This window comes from Prinia subflava, chromosome 2 (genome assembly GCF_021018805.1).
Source record: "Prinia subflava isolate CZ2003 ecotype Zambia chromosome 2, Cam_Psub_1.2, whole genome shotgun sequence".
Lineage (NCBI taxonomy): Eukaryota > Metazoa > Chordata > Aves > Passeriformes > Cisticolidae > Prinia > Prinia subflava.
Window position 1 is genome coordinate 62450681 of NC_086248.1, and position 19975 is coordinate 62470655.

The 19975-nt window shown below is 39.5% G+C and overlaps 1 protein-coding gene across 6 annotated transcripts in view; it reads right to left on the reverse strand.

Annotated features, from left to right (window-relative positions):
- The window catches only part of ADGRG6 (adhesion G protein-coupled receptor G6), a 109283-nt gene extending 90580 nt beyond the window's left edge, over positions 1-18703 (reverse strand). For 3 of the 6 annotated variants that reach the window (XM_063390248.1, XM_063390250.1, XM_063390251.1), the window contains exons 1-2: positions 18498-18697; positions 12794-12894 (exon numbers count right to left, since the gene is read on the reverse strand). In XM_063390248.1, the coding sequence (XP_063246318.1) occupies positions 12794-12894; positions 18498-18499 (103 nt within the window). In that variant the 5' untranslated portion in view covers positions 18500-18697. The other 3 variants (XM_063390252.1, XM_063390246.1, XM_063390247.1) reach the window with 3 other exon arrangements.
- Between the last annotated feature and the right edge of the window lie 1272 nt (positions 18704-19975).

Consider the following 19975-nt stretch of genomic DNA (forward strand, 5'->3'; position numbering starts at 1 on the left):
TAAGCAAAGACTTGAAAAATCATGTTTGTTTTCAGCCTCCTGGCATGTCTACTTTGTATGAAACTGAAGGCAAATGACAAAAAGCAGGTGGCTTTGTAATACACCCTGCATGATCACCATGGATGTGAAAATGGAAAAATCCATAGGAAAGCTGAATCCTTCAAATCTGTTATTTCCTAGTTAGAGGGTTGCCAGCTTTCTAGCCTTAGTACTTCCTTTTATATATTTTCTTACTAAAGTTTTCTTCTATTATTTTAAATAAGCCAAATTTGAAAACTACCCTTGTGTAACAATCAAAGGAAACCTTCCCCACTGGTCTACCACGCAGGTTTCTGACATATCAACTAACCTAGCAACTGCTGATTCTAGATTATAATTCTCTATTTCCCAAGCTTTTCCTCACCTCCACATAAGACAGGAAATTACTGCAAAATAAAAATATGTGAATGTCTTACTCTTTATCAGAACTGGTATGACTAAAATGTTGTGTTACCTAAAAGCAGTAACAGACAAGTAAGAGCCATTTATTAGCATGTGGCATTTCAGAAATAAGCATACTGTGTCATAATTAGAAAAGATAGATTACAAGGATATGACATTATCCACATATAATTGGGAGCCTAATATGACATTATCCACATATAATTGGGATATTCACTCAAACCTCTCTTACTGCTGCTGGTAAAGAGGTGTTCACAATGAAAGCAATTATTCATTCAAGTCTCAAACAGATATATTTTTCCATGACAAAAGCAGCCTATAGTCAAGAACATAATTTACTTAAAGTGTGGACAAAGGCTCTGTGCTCTGTAGCTGGATTTATAAATCTGTCAGCACACACAGGAGATCCACCTGCACAACCCAAATAAACACAATACCCTGTTTCCGTACGGATATTTGTCTGTAAACTGATACAAAATGTTAGTTCAACATTTGCTTCTGTTAAAGTTTAAGTTGTATCATAAATATACAATGCTTTAGGATCATTTTTATCAGTCATTTTTATAATTTATAATAATTGTATTTTTAAAAGTAACATCAAAGAACAAGTCAAGTAGCTTTATTTATGGCAGTAGACAAGCACAGGGTAATGGTTGATGCTACCTCCCGACTATATATCTCCAGCAGTGATAAGGCTAGCAAGTACTCATTAACTTACAAAAACTTGTGTTACATGGAGTAAAATAATAAAATACCACCATTATTATTATTTAATATTTATCTTATGACTTTAGGTGGACAATCCTCTTTGAATTGCATTATAGCTTTAAAAACATAGAAGGCAAATGGTTAAACTTACTGAAAGCTTCATATGTGTAATATATGCCACAACCCCACAAAAGGCCCATTAGGGAACAGATCAGTGTTTAAACTGACAATATTGGTCTTCAGTTTTTCATAATGTTCCCAAACTGGTATGTATAGCCCAAAAATGGTAGGTAATAGTGCAGAATATCTCCCTGCTTGCCAAGTAACTGGTTCTTGAATGTATATAGCACCAGGGCCATACAAAGTCTAATTCCATTTCACTGTCATTTTGGTTACCATCAGTATTTGTAGACACACTTCGAAGTTTACACACTGACACCATAATTACTATGAGGAATGGTATAAGAGGAACAGATGAGAATTATTGTGAGGGCCAGTATTAAAAACTGAACTACAGACAGAAAGAGAATTAAATTATGACAAAGTAAAGAACAAATTAAAAGTACCACAGAAGAGCTTCCTGGCAAGAAAAAAAAAGTTTGATCAACTGCTATTAAGTAACTTATGTTTGTGATTCACAATGGTCTCATTTTGATGACCAGATTCTAGTTTCAGACATTTTTTTTGTTGTTATTATAGTATGCAACACTATTTTTTCATTCTGCTGTCCATATATCATTTCTTGTATTGAACTCTGCAAAGGAAAACTAATCAAAATCTAATATGAAACACCATAAATTGCTAAAAGACCCGATTTTCTTTTTTTTTTAAGTTTGTCTTGATCTCTGCTAATAGAAGATGTTTCTTCAGATTTCCACATATTTCAAGTGAATAAACATGGTATCTGATTAAGATAAGAAGCATTGTAAACTTCACCCTAAAGATTAAAACTCTGGCGAGGCTGAGCTGTGTTCTCACTAGAAACACGTGCACTAAAGTAAAATAAGAGGAAAGCTCAAAAAATCATCCCACTATAATCAAAAGCAATTCACTTCAAAAGGAAAAACAAAGCTTTCCTCTGTGGATTAGGATTAAAAACCAGAGTAGATATCTGAATTCTTACCATATTTTAACTGACTCCGAGAGTTACTGAACAATCCCCAAACAGATGTAGTAAACCTAGCTGAAAAAGAGAGTGACAGGGCAAAAATTCTGGCTTCACCCTGGCTCAGTTTTTGAAAGTGCTGAGACTATTAATTTAACAGTGAATCTCTGGGAATTTGAGGTGCCCACAAATTGTATCATGTCCCAGAAAAAGCAGGAACAGTGCTAGAAGAAAAAGTCTTTCAGTATCAGTCCTTCCAGAAGAGTTTGTGCATCTGAATTTTCTGCTGGAGCTGAAGTCAATTCTTAAGCACCAAGAAAAGGATTCACATGGCATGGGGATTACAGAGACAAAAAACAGAATACAAAAACCTCTTCCATTTCACTGGGTGAGATCACAGTAATCTGCAGACAAAACCCACAAGTTACAACATATAATCATTGCCAAGTGTTCACAGCAACAGTTCTTTCGTTCTTTAAGCCTTTTTCCTTTCTGAACACTGAACAGTGATGCAGGACCATGGAAGTTAAATCTTTTAAAGCCATGGGGCAGAACTTCAGCTTCCTCTGACATAGGAGCACAGCTTAGTCAAGACACAAACTTCCAAATAGTTTCTCTTTGGACATTTGGGGAGGGATTTTCCAAAGAGCTCCACAGTGATGTAACTCTGCTCTTACTCAAAGACATTAAAACCTGCATTGACTTTGGTGGGACCCAGTAAAATGAATGTTATGCAGCCCATGGAGGAATCACCAGAACATACAGACATGAACATGTCCTTAAGAATTTCCTCATATTTTAGTCCAGAAGCTGTGCAAAACTATTTGAAGATTAAAGCAGATTTGTCTCAATGTCACCATTCCTAAGCACAAAAAGCAAAGTGCACACCTTCCATGAAACTATTTCATTATTTTCTCAATCACATTGTCAGTAAGTTATTTTCCTTTACTTCCTTGAAAATAACACTTATTTAAGAAAAATAATGCTTTTAAGAGAACATGACAAAATTTTAAAACTAATGTTGTAATTTTCTCCTTCAGATTCTTATTACACCAGAAAAATTATTAGGATGATAAGGCAAGATAAATGTTTTGAAAACAATAGCTTTAAAAACTGGACTCTTCTCAGCTACATTTCTGGCATCTGCAACATTCCATTGCTATGATGTGCTACTCAGAAAAGATTTGTGCAGCCAAGCATTTTTTTCCTAAGGTCTTGAGTTCAGCTATTGATTCTATGATTAAATCACCAGTATTTCAATTTTGCTAAGCTCTAAAAAAACCAACAACTTCAGATGCTTCTGCTGAAGGTAATAGCAAAAGGAGTCAGTAAGCACAGGAGTTGTGTAAAATAGAATATTATTATCACATACATCAACATTGCAAATAAAGAGGGAAAGAAATCCACCCAAAACTAAAGACAACTATGCCAGCTATTATTTGCAGATAACTTCTAAGCTACTAAATTTTGGTGAGAGATTTAGAAATTTATTATTTGGTATTACCCACATGAAAAATATGTGTATATTTTATTAGAGAGAGGGAGTATACACATAGAGAGATGTTTGCCTTTTTAATCCTCAGTAGTATCTTTTGATTGCCATGGGCCACCAGAAGGAGAAATTTATTATTCCACATGTGCTACTTCTGCCTTTTTGAGTTCCACAGAGACTTCTCCAGGAATCAGAAGGGTTAAATGCAATTCACTTGTAAAGCAGTGAAATAATCACTTAACAGTAGAGAAATTCCTCATATGCAGAGACCGACAGAGGGAAGGCCTGACTGGTGGCATTTCTGATATACAATGCTTTTGCCAGTTCCAATGGCAAGATTTTAGCAGAAGCACAGCCAATCCAAAATTAGATCAGAATACTAGATGTCATGGAAATGATATACTGCCAAAATCTGACTGGTCAAAGAATAAAAAATACACTCTATAAACCAGTGATATAAATAAACTGTAACCAGAGCAGCTACAGTGCACATCTGATGGGTACCAGGCTTACCCATGTGGGGGAGAGAGCCCATTATTGTTAATGTTACACTTCCTTTAAGTACCTTTATCAGTCAAACAATTTTTTTTAAAACACCACAATTTCTAACCCATTGTACAAATGAAGTCATTTTTCAACATCAGCATTTTGCCCTTTTATTTTTGTGTGTATATTACATACATACATGAAACACAATGGTTCTTTAAACCAAAGTTAAAACCCAAGATAAATTAACACCATTCGAATGATCTGTTATTCAAAACATTGGATAGATGGGACACCCACATCCAGAATGAAACCTCCCAGTTATTTTAGATTTCATTGCAAAAGACATACTATTGTTCCTTTCTTTATTTTTAATAATTCATCAGACAAGTGATTTCGGGATTCTCTGCATGCTTTCAATTTCTATAAAGTGCAGTGTAATATGTGACTATCATACTTTGGATAGGGAAGATATTTAGATAGAATCAGAAGATGAAAAAAGCATCCAAAATTTAAACCCATTTACAGACTTTTCCTGTAAATTCAAGACAATGAGGAAAAAACAGTGGCCCTCACACTTCAAAAAAAAGTCACAGAGAACTGGGTTACTTGTACAAATGCCTCTGTGATAACTTCAACCATGAGGTCTTTCTCTCCACCTAAAAAGCAAGTTCTGATTAAAAAATGCCTTGAGTTTCATAGTATGGATCTGTCACTGCACAGTTCTTAATTAAAAGAGCTCTGAGAAGCCAGAGCATGCATCTGAACAAAACAAACTCTGTTCAAGACTGAGAGAGTTGCAGCTTTCTGTCTGACACCCATTAAGAAGCATATTCATGAGTGATAAAAAGCTGCAACTAGAAAAAAATCTGATTGCGTTGTAGCCTTCCAAAAATTACATTAGCTGTGTGACAATCTCTTCATGGCTTTACCCTGTGTTCATGGATCTACCCTGGAAGCTCTTGCAGGTATTTAGCTCTGGAAAAAAAAAGCAGTTGTTTTACAGTGCACTGGGAGACAGCTGGACTGTTTTGGGGATATCCAGAATAAAAATGGTTTCAAAAATAGGAACTAACTTTTTGTCACTCTCTGAGTAAATTATTTTCCAACACACACTTTATCAGTCTACAAGAAGTTTCAAACATTAATTTCTCTGAAAATATGCCATGCTGACACTTCCATACAATATTAATTCTTACATCTTAATTAATATAGCAGTAGTTTTAGAAGATTATGCAATCTGAGTTACCACTGTGGTGGCCTCTATTGTCAAATTTGACTATTTGCTACACTGGAATTTGGACAAACCAGTAAATAACTGAAAAGATGTTCAGAAGTTACTGAAAAGGAAATTCACAGAATGGGAATTGGTAAACATCTCTGGGAGCTGAAATCTTAACAATTAGCAAAATTGTTTCCAACTAACAAATTGAAAACAGCCAAGATACTGTACAAGCAGCTGCAGCCCCAGACAATAGGAGAAAAAAATAAACAAAAAAACTCTACAAAACTTACAACTTGAAAGATCATAGAAGAAGAGCACAAGTTCATAGTGGTACCAAAAATATAGGACTGCAGTTTGGTTTAGAGTGGAAAGCGGCATGATCTTTTCAGAGATGTCAATTAAAATTAACTTGTTTGAAAGATATCTGGAGGCCAGACTACAAGGCAGACTTCTAACTCTGGATTATACCATTAATTTTCCTGTACTGCAGCAGGAGTGAAAGCTTAGTCTGTCATTTACAGGAACTGAGCAGACCAACAAGAACTGAACCCAGACAAAACAAGAGGGGTTTCTGGAAACCCTCCCTTCCCTTGATATGTATGCTTGTATTATCATATCTAGGGCAGGAAAAGTAGTTTTGGTTCAACATATCACAACGAGGGATGTACTTCTCCAATGTAACTTATCATTATTACTTTAATATTTTTGTTAACTCTGTAAAAATTGTTCACAGTCTGTAGCTAAAATACTTTGTTTTCCTCCCACAGGAGAGATTTTTCTCTTCCATGATGAGAGAAAGAAATTCAGAAACAGTACATGAGAAAAATTTAATCAGATGTTTTTCATACACAGTCTTAACAAGGAATGTAACTTTCCAGGTAAGTTTTCTTATATTGCAGTACCTTACTAGATTGTAGCTACAACTCCCTCATTATTTTCAGATTCTTGAAAGATAAACATCATATATGTTTTTCTTCATTTTAGTATTGTGTATCTATGTCAGACATCTCTGTGTTGTGGTTGTGTGAAAATGCAAATTTTAACATTTCTTTATCAGAAAGTGATAACTGAGGCCTTGATCTATTAAGTAGTCCATGCTCCACCTTGTGCAAAACACTTTAGCAATCCCACTAAGTAAACAAATACTAAGTCCTAGCAAAAAAATCATGGACATTAAATAGGCATCTAAGATCTGCAAGATCAGCCCTTCTGATTAATTGAGAAATGCTGACTTTACCATGGTAATTACTGACTTCTAAAAGGCCCATTGGGATATTAAATCAACCATTTTAATTACTCAGTATTAATTGTGATACATATTGGAATGCACATCACACAATTGCTAGGCTTGTATGTCAGGAACTTGTACCTGGAAAACTTCTATTTCTAGTTAACACCTTCACAATGCAATGCTTCTCATATTAGTAATCCACAGGAGACAAAAAAGTGGCACTTGCAACATTCAGGTTTTTAATAAGACAGAAACACATTTTGTTCTAAAATTTTCATTCACTTTATTGAGAAAAACTGACAAATACCATTTTTTTTTCCACATAATAACATCTATCAGGGCAGCCTTTTGGAAAGCACAGTCCAGATGGCCACAAGTCATCTTGGGCCTATTTTCAGATATAGTGCTAAGGGGGGTACTTTTATTATGTGATGTGATAAACAGTATTGATGAAAATCCAAGCTTTTGTTTGCTATGTATTTTAATTTCTAACAGTGAACAGAGAAAATGAGGCAAAAATAATTTATAAACAGATTCTAAAACACTGTAGGTCATAAAGATTGGACTTTCTGTGACAGGTTGTTCTTTCTTTGAAGGTATATTCTTTATAGAGAGGTACATTATTTAGCCTTTGTTCTAATAAAGGAGGGCAGAGACCCTGTACCATGAGGTCATGGTCAGCTTAGAAATGCCTGAGCACATTCCAAATGGGTTTGGCTGCGAGGGCATATCAGAGGAGGGGGAAAAATCACTGCGCTTTTACGGCAGTATTGGTTACTGTCATGGTTTATGCAATGATGTTGAAACATTCAAGGGAAAAGAATTATCAACACCATCAAAAGATTATGGCTAAAAAAAAGTAAACAGAGGTAATGAAAGGCAGGTTCCTGTGAAATTCATTTCAACAGTAATTTACTTTTATATTAACAAACTGTCAACTAGGGGAAATACAAGAAAGCCAACTGGCAACTTTTTCCCTGCAAGATTTGTATGAACAGAAATTCTAAACATATGCCTCAAGCCAGCAAAAATTCAGATACTAAACAGAACATGAAAGGGATAGCTTATATTTTGTTTAATCTAAATTTAAAAATATATATTTAAAAAATGACAGAGAAAGAGGAAAGAATAAAAAACCTTGGAGCTATTCATTAAATCCATAGATTCCTTCTGACTAATCTCTCCCTTACTCATGATTTATGTATGCCTCTGTAAGGAAAGAGCCTGCTAGACTGAATATTTTTTCCAAACTTTTAGAATTTCCTGACTTTTTCCATAACTTTCAGAAATAAGAATTTCCATGCCCAAGTCAGGGACAGTCACATTTACCCTGCTCAGCAATAAATGGACACCCGTTCCCACCCCTGGGATGCCCTGAGAGGAGTTCAACAAAGCACCAGTAACAAACAACTTAATAAAACCAGTCCCCGCTGTATGTGAGGACTGTGCTGCCTGACTGGATTAATGCCTTGGCACTTCAGTTCTTGCTCTGCACATGGTAAGAAAGAGGAAGATAAGGGAATGTGCTGACAACCATTTCATCATTTGCCCAGTGATAGGATCTTTGGCCTCTGTCTGGGTTAGGCAGCTTGAGATCCGTGGTGAAAAACCGCACTTCCTGACCTGGCTGTGCCAGATAAAGCCCAATCCATTTTCACCACGTCACTAACTCTTGCCGCCAGCGCTGGTGGCATGAGCAATACTTCCCGCCATACTGACTTCCCATCCCTTATTAGGCTTCTGGACCCACAGATTCGCTCTGAAATGCTCCCATGAACAAGGCAGGACTTTAAACCCTCCTTTATCTACACAGAGGCAATTGAGGAGCATAACAGACAAAGCTGATCTTACATTGTGGATCATCATCAGACACACGGGTGAAGGATCTGCATTGAGATGGTTTTTTTCAACGCACAAAATTTTGCTTTGAATCACCACGAAAATTAACATTCCAGGGGCTGTAACAGAATTGAAATTTACTCTTTGATGAGCTTCTGAGAACTGATTAAACTGGGCTGAGGACATGGAAATGTGACTACAGACACCAGTGCACTTTACTGATGGATGACCAAAAGGACAAATGTTTATTCTGACATTAGCTACAGTCACAGTAATTTTGTGGTAATGTCAGCATGGGGCATTATGCAGAAATAGTGTAGTAAGAATTATAGATGTTCTCAAGGTTTTATTAAAATAGATGTTTTCCACTTTCTGAATAAAACTAAATATGGTTGCACAGCAGTCAAAACTTACAATATTTATTGACTCTTATGTAATTGGAAGTCTACTAATGACATAAGAAGGTGAAAACTCTTACGTGGATTCTACCATCTCCTCAAATGTTCAAGTGTTCCAAACTCTGAAAGTCTAAGACACTTGAAAACTAGACTGGAGAACAATTATACAAACTGAAATCTGCATTTAAGATCATGGAAAAAACTCCAGTTCTGCTCCTGAGTTATTGTAGAGAGCATAGACAACTCCAAAAGACAGCACAATATTGATACAATAGACATTTTATTATGACAGCAGAAAAGCAAAAAAGCAAGGGAGAGACTAAACTAAATGTTTTTGTGAGGTTACAAACACCTGAAGCAACCTGATTTTTCCTTTCTGTACGGAACTGCTGCTTCTTTATGTCAGATAAATTGAAGCCATTGTGACAGAACAAACACCAAGACAATTTTTTAGACACAGCAAAAGCACTGTCATATTCCAAGAAGTGCAATTTCCAAAGGGTCTCCTCATTTCCCAGATTTTTAACCAAAAGAGATTCTACAGGTCAATGATTAAGGAAGAACTATAGATATTAGGGAAGTTTGGAAATTATATAATGTATTTCTCAGGGTAGGAGTACTGTAGATTTGAACCATTTCTTGTGAATATTATCATACATTCCCAGGAACTGGGATTTCCCAGTCTTTCTTGAAATTTAATTCACTGCTATTTAAACCTTTGCATGAGATGTCCTCCCCTCATTTATCTTGCTGTAATTTAAGCCCCCCTTTTTTTTTTTTGGCCTGTCAACTGCCTGAAAATATCAGTCTATGCCTTCCCACTGCACCTACCTTCTTAAATATTTTCAGTTTTTAGTCATTGCCTCTTCTGCCTATTATAGACCAAAGAAATCTTAGTTCTTTCTGTCTGCTTTCACTAGTCATGTTTTCTAGAACTCTGTTCACTCCATTTGTTTTCTTCTGGGCTCTCTGAAACCAAAGAAATGTACATACAAACAAAAAGTTAGGAATATCTGAGTCTCCTACAAAATCAGATTTAACTAATTCTGTTTTAAACACCCCCATTCTAAGCTCTCAGCTCCGATGCAGCCCTTTCACTGGAAGATAGGCAAGCTGTTTACAGGGGAGGCGAGACGTACACTCATCACAGGGAAACTGAGGCACCTCTAAATGACCCACATAAGACCATCAGGGACATCTACCTCAGACAGGAATGGAACCCTGACAAGTTACTACCTGAGCTGTGCAGTAATGTCACCCTGACCCACAACACAGGATCTGAAGCCAGAGTGCCCAAACCCTTATAGTTACTGAGATTTTAACTGAAGTACATGTTGTATTTTTATAATTTTTTTCTGTTAGTAATTTCTTTCTGTTTCAAGTGTCACAATCCATCCATTGACTCCTTTGAGGTTTCAGACCTACACTTTTAGATTGCACTCCACTTGTGCACCTGCTTTTCAGTACCTTACTAATTTGTGGTTGAACATTCTTTCCACAGAGCATCCCAATCCTGTTCTGTTTTCTCCTGTGTAACCCCTTTCCCAAGCTTTGCTTCTGAAAGCAGGCCCAGTACTGTATTTTTTCTCAAACTAAACTATAAAACTATTACTTTTGCATTTTTCCATGTCACGGTGTGACTGATATCTTTATCTGTATGAATAGCCCCTTAAATAATCCATAAGACCTGGAGCTGATGATCTTAATCCTTGCTTGCATGTAACCTCCTCTGGGCAAAGCTTAATAAGCACCAATAGCTTTCTAAGCTTACAGCTCACTAGAGAATCTGGATGAATGTCAGCCTTTTATGAGATTTCTACTGTAAATTCAGTCAAGCTTAAGCTGCCAGAGAGATTATGAATACCAAATGAATCCACAGCCAAAATGACCAATACCTTTTAAGAACACGGAAAATAAATGCTGGAGCAGCAGCGTTTCCTGCTTTGTCTGTCTTGCTCTATTAAAAAAGGCAGATGAAAAGACTTCATTTTGCAGCATAACCCATGCTTTTACATCAACATAAAAAGAAATATGAACCCTGAGGGTCTACAGGCAAGTACTGCCAAATGACAGGTTCCTGTAAAGGCAAATGTCTCATTTTCGTTTCAGTCAAGTATTAACAGCAGACTACCAATCATCTCTTTCACTGCTGAACAGCAAACATCTGTCTATTGAACCTGGGCAATTACAGTGTACTTTATTTATCTACTTGTCATTTAGGCAGACAGGGAAATATCTTTTCCATTTATTGAAAGTTTTGAAGATTTCAAATCCATTCCTGTGGAGGCAAGAAAGGAAAAGCCACCACAGGGATGCCCTTGAGCCTGGAACTTTTACCAGTGCAATGGCACGAATCATTTTACTGCTGAAGAGGATAGCCAGGGGCACATATGATTTTATAGAAGTGTATCCTGGAGTTTGGCACAGGGCTTTTGACCCTACTTGTTCAGCACCAGCACAGCCAGCCATGGTGTGCTGCAGTTAGCTGAATGCACTGAGTGAGGTGAGGGTGAGTTTGTGGTTGGCTTTCTCTGTCCTCATGGCACACTGGCTGGGACCTTCTGGCTCATGTGGCTTAGGCTGCTGTGTCACCTGCACTTTCAGTTATCAATTACCTGTTATGAATAGGAATTAGCAAAGGATAATAATTTTGGCACCCTAGTGTTCTAGTCACCAGGTAACAGCACACAGATGTAAATTAGAGGAGGCTTTGCTGATTTACTTTGTAAATCAATGTAAATGGCAGCTGCATGGCCCAAGATCAAGTATGGACCAGGAACACGGGGACACAAAGTCCATCAGCCAATGGAACCTCAGGTGGGAGTAGATCCTAAATGTGTTTCTGGCTACAGTTTAATGGAAATGGAAATGGAAAACACCTATTAAAGTGACACAAATATGGAAAGTGCTACTGCACAGTGACAACATTGTTTTGTCTCTAAAAAAAAGTGTAGGTTTTGAAAATGAAAAAGCACTTTAAAAAAAAAAAAGACAAGCATTACCAAAGAAGTTAGAAGACCTTTCTATATATAAACAATCCTTTTTCCAACGGCAAGCCTGTCAAAGCAAAACTATCCATCTGATACAGAATTAGCTGGGCACCGCAAGCTGCTCCGAAATTTTCATATGCTCCAGAATAAACTCCAGACATCTTTTTTCCAGCAAAGCAGCTGGATCTCCTAAAATACTTTGCACTCTAGTGGTTAGGCCAAGACATTTACTAAATGAAATCACTCATTCATATGTTTAAAGAAAACAGCCAGAATGTTACATTATGCTGTGCTGAAGTGTCACCACAGATCAAGATGATGTCAAGTTTAAACTGATGGTTCTTACCACTGTACAGTTATCTTACATATAACTTGCATCTACTTTGCTGAGGAATGTTTCTACTATTTGCATCATAAAAGCTTTTAAAAATAATAAGCACACTCCAGGTATTTTACAACTTTGAACTACAGTGAAGGGTTATTAAATATACAATCTGCAAGCACTAACAGTAATGTGGAAAATGGAAGAACTACATGATTACCCACAGAACTGCAACAACCAGAAGAAGTTCAAGAGGTAGGCATTAACAAAGTAACCACAAAGAAGGAACAAAATGAAAGAACTCAAAGAAGAAATTCAAGGGAAAAAACAGTAACAATTCATAACAACAAAACTGTAAAAAATGGCAAAAAGAAAATTCAGCAGTAGCAGAACACAGGACCCAAACTAGAAAATCACAAATAGTGATCATAATGCATCACTTTCCTCAAAGTGTTATATTGTACAGAATTCAGCCATACAGAAGCATAATCTTCGGTTGTTAAAACTTTGGCTCCTAGATCATTTATTTATGCAAGAAGATAAATTGCTGACTTACCTGCTTGCTGCACGCATATAATATAGGTGGTAAACAAGCAGAGACAGTGCTGCAGCTTCCATTTCCAGTGATAGCACCACATTTCACTTACATGAGACATCCTGTGGGAAAAAAGAAAAGCAACCAAGAACTCAGGGAGTTTTACAAGACAAGAAAATGAGGAGGACTGTTGTTAGTCAAAATAGTAACTTGCAGTAAATAAAATAGTTAAAATTATGGATGGCCTTAGTATTGGTTAAATGGAGGCAAAAGTCTGCTAAAAAGTGTCAGAAATTATATTGTCTGGTTCTTAGCAGACAGCAAAATGGAAAACTGGTCAGCACTGGCCTTCTAAGCAGATAGGTGTGGGTGGTATTTTAGTAAAAGAAACAAGAAGCACAGTCTGGAAGAGTTAAGTTGTAGAGGGTTTTCTTTGAAATAAAAAATTTTACACATATAAACACATTTATTCTATATAACTATACATAATATATAAATATTTGTTATTAACCAAATAAAGATGGTATATGATAATTTGCCTCTGCACTTACCAAGGCTTTCCATTTTTCAGTTCTAATGTTTTGACAGCTATGATATTTTCTGCTGACTTATGAAAATCCTGAAACTTTCCTTGCCAAAATCTAGGAGCTCATTTGTGCTGCCAGAGAAGTCAGGGACATCCTGATTATTTAATAAAATAGATGCAGTTATATAAAAGTCTCTATCGGTTATAGCCTGAAGTTAAAGTTTCCTTTCCCTCAAAGCCTAGAGGATATTTAACGGCTAAACCAAAATGTTTCCTCCATTGTGGGCAGAACAGGAAGCAAAACTCTCAATAAATTTATTCAGACCTTTAACCATGCATCCAAAATGAATGGTGCTCCACTACATTCACATCTCATTTTATTCAACAAGTTAGCAGCAAGCAAAAGGAAGTAACAAGTAACAAAATACAACACACATTATTTTGACCAACTCCTTCCTCTCCTATTTGGTGATGATAACTGGCTTTTGTTCAGTAAGATATTATCTACCTGAGGTAGATAAGGACAAAACTTCATTCTGCTCTACAGATATTGCTGTGAACCCACCAGCAAAATCTGGGGGCAAATATAAAACCTTTTCCAGTGTAATCTTTTGTTTATTCCCAAAGTGGAAATCAACACAGCAAGATAAACTATGGTAAAAGATCAAGTAATATTTGAGCTTTAGAAATAGCAATTCATCAAAGCACTCCTGTGGGCTAGTTGCCATGGGCCCAGGTGAATGGCATTTCAGCAGAGTGCTGTGATCAGTTAGGCTTCCCCTGAGTGCAGTGTTACACAGCACAGGTATCTGATTACAAAAGGAGTTCAGTTCTTTGTGGGTAGTTGTATCAAATTAGGAATCTGAGGCGGATTTATTTTTTCTGAGATATTGTAAAGTCAAACTTAACAAGTGCTGAAGACAAGCTCAGAGAACATGGGGCTCTGAAATACAAGAATCTCTTTGATGAAGCCAGACATACAAAGTAACTGGATTATCAAACAATAGAATTATTGTCCTTCAACTCAGTGATCCAAAAATCTCTGTTAAAATCTCAGAAAACAGAAAGCTGAGGTTTTGGAACTTGTTATTTTCCAATGTATATAATTCATAAGTCCACAATACCTTTAATATTAATTTTAAAAAATTGAATTTGAATAGAAGACCCTTGAATACATAAAATAGTTACACACACAAAGCACATATGTTATGCATATATACTCACAGCGTGGGGAAATGGAAGTGTTGGGGCTAACAGCATGACACACCAGAGATACAAAATAATTTTCCTGTTCCTACAGAAGAGTTTGCAGGTACTAATGAGATACATTAGTACCTGCTTCCTACTCTACCAATGCAAACCTGTAGAAGCAGTTGCATTACAGGTTTTTGTTGCAGGTTTGTTTTGAGCAAGCACAGTTAACAATTATCAGGCTAGGAAACAAACAATTATTTATTAATTCAGAATAAATTGTGTGTTGATAAATCAACTGTGTTGATTTTCATCAAACTGATAAGTTGTCTGTATCATCACTTTTGATATCTCTGTGAGATTACACAAAGTTTTTGCTCATTTAATAACTGGAGAGTCCAAGACATCACATTTGAGATACTCAAGGAAAAATAACGTGACAAGGTTCTGCTGCTTAGGTCTGGTGTGAATGTATCTAGTCACATTTCCTCTAGTGCCTTTTTGAAAAAACATGAAATTCTATGTTAGCCTGAAAAAGATATTTGATTTGGCCAATTTCTATTTGTTACTGCTTACTTGCATTGCCATGATGCTTACAAGCCAGTACTCTGCGGTACTCCAGGGTTATAGTTTATAGTCTGTTTCCTCATCCTCACCCATGTAAAAAGTGCTAGTCAAGAAAGATTTCAAGAACATGGATAAGCAACAAGAGCAGAGAATAAATAAGTGCAAACATAAGGCAGAAAGGAGTAGCTATAAAGACTTTTCCCCAGAGTAAAAAACTAAATAATTACACAATTGCTATTAAAAAATACACCATTCTCCACCAAAATAATTAAACAAAAAAATATAAAAAATAGCAAATTGTCTTCACCACTTATGTTCTCCAACGTTGAAGGACAGAACAATTCTCTTTATAACACATCATCTCAATTGACAAGAAAAAGATTTATCAAACTCTGACAAGAATGAACACACGCAGAAGCTCATGCTACCAAAACACTCCACTAATGTGGACACCATGAGTCAGATCTGTTTCTTTTGGAGAGGATTGTTGAAGAACTGTTTAACAAAGCATAACCACTAGTTGAGTGCTATAAATTAGTGAATAAATCAGTTATTTATATGCTCCTAGGATGTTGCAGAGACAAAAAGTCAAAATCCAGAAAGCTGACTTCTCACAGCCTCACACTCCAATGTCTTCTTGTCCACACAAGAAGTTGTCGGGGATGGAAGCCAGATAACACATTGCCAACAAAAAGGCCTCTTTCACAACAAAATCCATCCCTGATATTTTTATATTTTTGACATTTCAGAAAATTATGATAAGCTGTTGTAATAACTGATAAATACTTCCCAGGCTTAAAAAACACAACTTAGTTGCAGATATTATTCACCGCTTAGTAGCCACCATATTTATTTTAAGGTTCTTTTTCTCAGCTACTGGTGTTAATAAATGTCTAGAAGTGAATAGAAGCAGCATATGAATAATTCAATAGAAAAATCAGCAAACAGTTTGGGCTTGCTTATAGCTTATCAAGGAATGATATGGTCTCGTGAAAGCACTGATCTGATGGCCCAAGAGACCCCTTTGGTCCTGTGTTCTTATTTTAAATGGTATTAAAAAGATGTGTTCTGTCATTTAATATTCATTAACAGCACAGGGAATGGATATCAGAACAGCAATGCAGCCAAACACACCATGAGTTTAGGTAAGCAAAGGGATAGACCCTGTCACAGAGGGATGGATCTGCAAACAAAGATCTCAGAAGAGAAATGGATTATTTCAGTCTTTGTCTTTGGTTACATAAATATTGCTGAACACTGCTCATAGTGAGTTTTCTTCTCTATTTTGTATCAGTTTAAATGAAAAAGCCCTTTTCTGTCCCTAGCTGATAACACACTAGCAGCTCTGAAGAAAACACTCTAGATTGTCACAGGACCAAAACATTTTACCCAATATATTCGGGAATTTTTAGGACACCTGTGGTAGGAGTACATGTACTACAGATGGATATAGTCTAAAAACAGCAATCCCTCTTAAATTTAGGGAGTTTTTTGAGGGTTTTGGCCTTCTATGGAGTCAGATTTTTCTGAAGTGTGAAGTACTAATTTTCCTATGGATTTGGATTTCCCAGTGTAGACACTGTGTGACATGACCAGCTATGCACTCTAGCTACCAATTCAGTCCAGTCTAGTCCACAGCTACTTTCATTTCCTATAACATAGGGAGACAATGAGCTTATTCACAATTCATTCCAGAACAGCAAAATAGACATGTAAATTATCTAAACCATAAATGGATAGTAACTTGACACAGTTCAAGATGGAATTACTGGGAGTTCTGCTGCATCCAACTACTAAATCTTTTACCCAACATGCCAGCAGCCAGCTAGTAGACAAAACAGCATCGCCTTTTAGGGAATATACAGCTTTGCAGGACAACATACACAAAATGTGAATAATGCTGGAGCATTTCATTTGTAGACTGTACCACCCCAGAACATGCAATACAAATTCAAAATCTTCTGCATTCAAAACTTTGTCAAAAGTTCCCTGGAATAGGATGTGAATTATGCCTCAGGCACACTGATGTGATTTTCTTTGGTCTTTGATATGTCTATAGCTATTAAGGAAAAATGTTGCTGACACTTTAAAATTAAAAGAAAGATAACATCAACTTCACAATCTTTTTTTTCTCACATAGATTGTAAACAAAAATTTATTAAGTTTAATCACTCTCGAGTGGAACTGCAAGTGAAAGATGATTGCAACTCACAGTTTACTTCCCCGAGATTATTAGAGAAGTTGATTTTAACTTTGAAATCATTGCTTTAAACTGTAGTACATTAATGTCTTGGATTAATTACACAATACCCATTAAAACTTTCATTTTGTTAAGCACTACTTGTTCCTAATTATTCTTACAGCCAACTTTGAAAACATCCTTACGCTCATCAAAAGAGAAAAAAAAAAAAAGAAAAAAAAAAAAAAAAAAAGACACTGCCTTTTAATTTAAACAGTATCAGCCCTATCAGATCCATCTAAGTCCCTTGGCTTTCCTTTCAAAGAGAACTTTTCCCAGTTGCAGGCAACAAATCTGCTGGCTGTTTCCAACCCGGTAGCACCGCAACACTAAATATTAGGAACTCCTGATTTCTGCCTTAACTTAACGGCGCGGTGGGAGAACCCCTCGCCCTTTCCACTTGTCCCGATTCCCTCGGGCGCATCTCCAGGTTCTCGCTCCTGGCTGTGAACGCACCGCCTAACCCCAAACCTCGGTACCTCGCCTTACCTTCGGCGAGAGGCAGTCAGTAAAGGAGAAAGCTCCCGGGGAAGGCGCCCGGAGGGCAGGGCACTGTGCGGCAGGAGGGGGAGCCCCCGGGGGTGGCGGAGCCCCGCGCTGCCCCCGCTCCGTGCGCTGCGAAGAACGGCGGCGGGGCTGCCAGTGCTTTGTGGAGCCCGCCCTGCCCTCTCTTCCCCTGCTTTTTCCCTACTTGTGCTGGCCCCACACCTGGAGGGCTGCCGGTGGTCCCGGGGCTCCTCGACGTGAGCGGCCGCGGTCCCGAGCCGAGAGGCCGGGGCCGGGCGGGTGCGGGGGCACCGCCGCTCAGGGCAGGCGGCCGGCGGGGCCAAGCGTTTCGCTACTTGTCCGCAAGCACGGGGAAATCCACCAGAGCGCTCCTAAGGACGGCGTTAGGGTGCCCTGGAAAGGCAGCGGCCGCCCGGGAGCCGACAGGGAGCCGCCGACGGACACGGAGCCGGGACGAGGCAGAGCCCTGCCAGCCCTGCCCTCCGAGCTCCCGGCCTGACACTTCCCCGTTTCCCCATTCTTTCAGCCCTACCTACCTGCGCGGCTCAGCCCTGCCATTACTCACCGCCCACCGTGGGTGGTGGGGAAGCCCTGCCGACCCGCCCGGGGCTCCTCGCCCCGCGGCGCTCCGCGCTCCCCCAGCGCCCCGGGCGGCAGCCGCAGCCCTGGCCCCAGAGCCCGGGGAAGAGACTCACATGGTGGCATTACGGGGCGGCTCTCCTCCGGCTCTCAGCAACCATCCTCCCGCGCTGCCGCTCGCTCTGCCTCTGGCCCGCTCCCTCGCCGGCTCCTCGCTAAGGTCATCGCTCCTTGCCCACCTCTCCTCCCCGCCCGCGCCGATCCGCTCCTCCTCCGCCGCGATGCTTCTCCCACCCCGCGCCGCGGCGGGACCTGCCTCCCGCTTTGCACAACTCGGGGAAACTTCGGCGCGGAGGGAAGGAGGGAAGAAGGAGGGAAGGCGCCCCGCCCGCTCCCGCGCCCCGCGGGCCGGTGGCGGCCCCGGCGCGGCCCCGCGGGCTGGCCCGGCCCACCGCGCCCGGGGGCAGGACGGGCCCGGCCAGCCGGGGGCCCCTCCGAGGAGCGGGGCCCCTCCGAGGCGCTGCTGCACGGCACCGGCCCCCTCCGGGGACAGGGGTGCCCCGGAAAGGCGCTCCCCGGGCGGCACCGCATGGCACCTTGTAGGCTGGCACGGCCCACTGGGTAGGGGTAGGGCTGTGCGGTCCCCAGGCAGCACTCAGGAGATGATTGCCTCAGGCCCAAAGACACCCGCAAAGGACACGGGCCACCTCTGAGAAGATTCCATAGTGGGGACACTGCCCTTGCCGGGCACAGCGCCCTGAGCGTGTAGCACCCGGCAGCATCCCGGGGGCGGCAGGGCCCTGGGGACAAGCACAGTGCGCACCGCGCACTGCGGAGGGGAGCGCACTTAAACCCACCCGCTCGCCTCAAGAAAACAAACTGTCCTGCTGTGTCCCAGAGCTGCTGGCACAGACTCCAAGGCACTGGAGGTGTGTCAGTTCCCTTTGAAGCACAGAACTCACTAGGGACACAAGATGGGTGGGTGGAGGTGATGCAGCTCTGACCCACTTTGGAGCGTGGAAGGCGGTGTGCTGCTCCCACGCCTCACTCCTGGGCAGCGTTCTTGGAGGATGGCACTTTGCACCATTTGCTAATGATCCTCTGCTCAATTACAATCTGTAGGACATGGGAGTGCACTACAGGTAGGTAGGAAAGCATTGAAATGATAGAAAGAGAAAAAAAAGTCATCAGAGAAATCCAAAATTTTCACAGCACTCCACATATCTGAGCAGGCAGGAGTAGGAAGGATGAGGAAATAAAAGACCTGGCACTGTGAATCATTCAATGAAGTTATCATCATACAATCGCAGTTAAAAGCACACAATTCCCATTAAAAAAATCAATAAATTTTTCATTAACTTTATAGTGAACATTAATATTCACTTATTCTAGTCAATTTTTATTCTTTGTCCTTAAAACCAGTAAATCTACAGGCTTGCTTTCATTGCAAACTCCTGGCACTGAACATGGGCACAAGAAATGTAGGGACTGAGTTAGCCAAATCCACATGGGCAATGGTGCAGGCTGGGACAACGTCAGCCTACAAGTTCTTGCCACTGGGTTTATTGTACACCTGGAGATTACTGCATTTTCC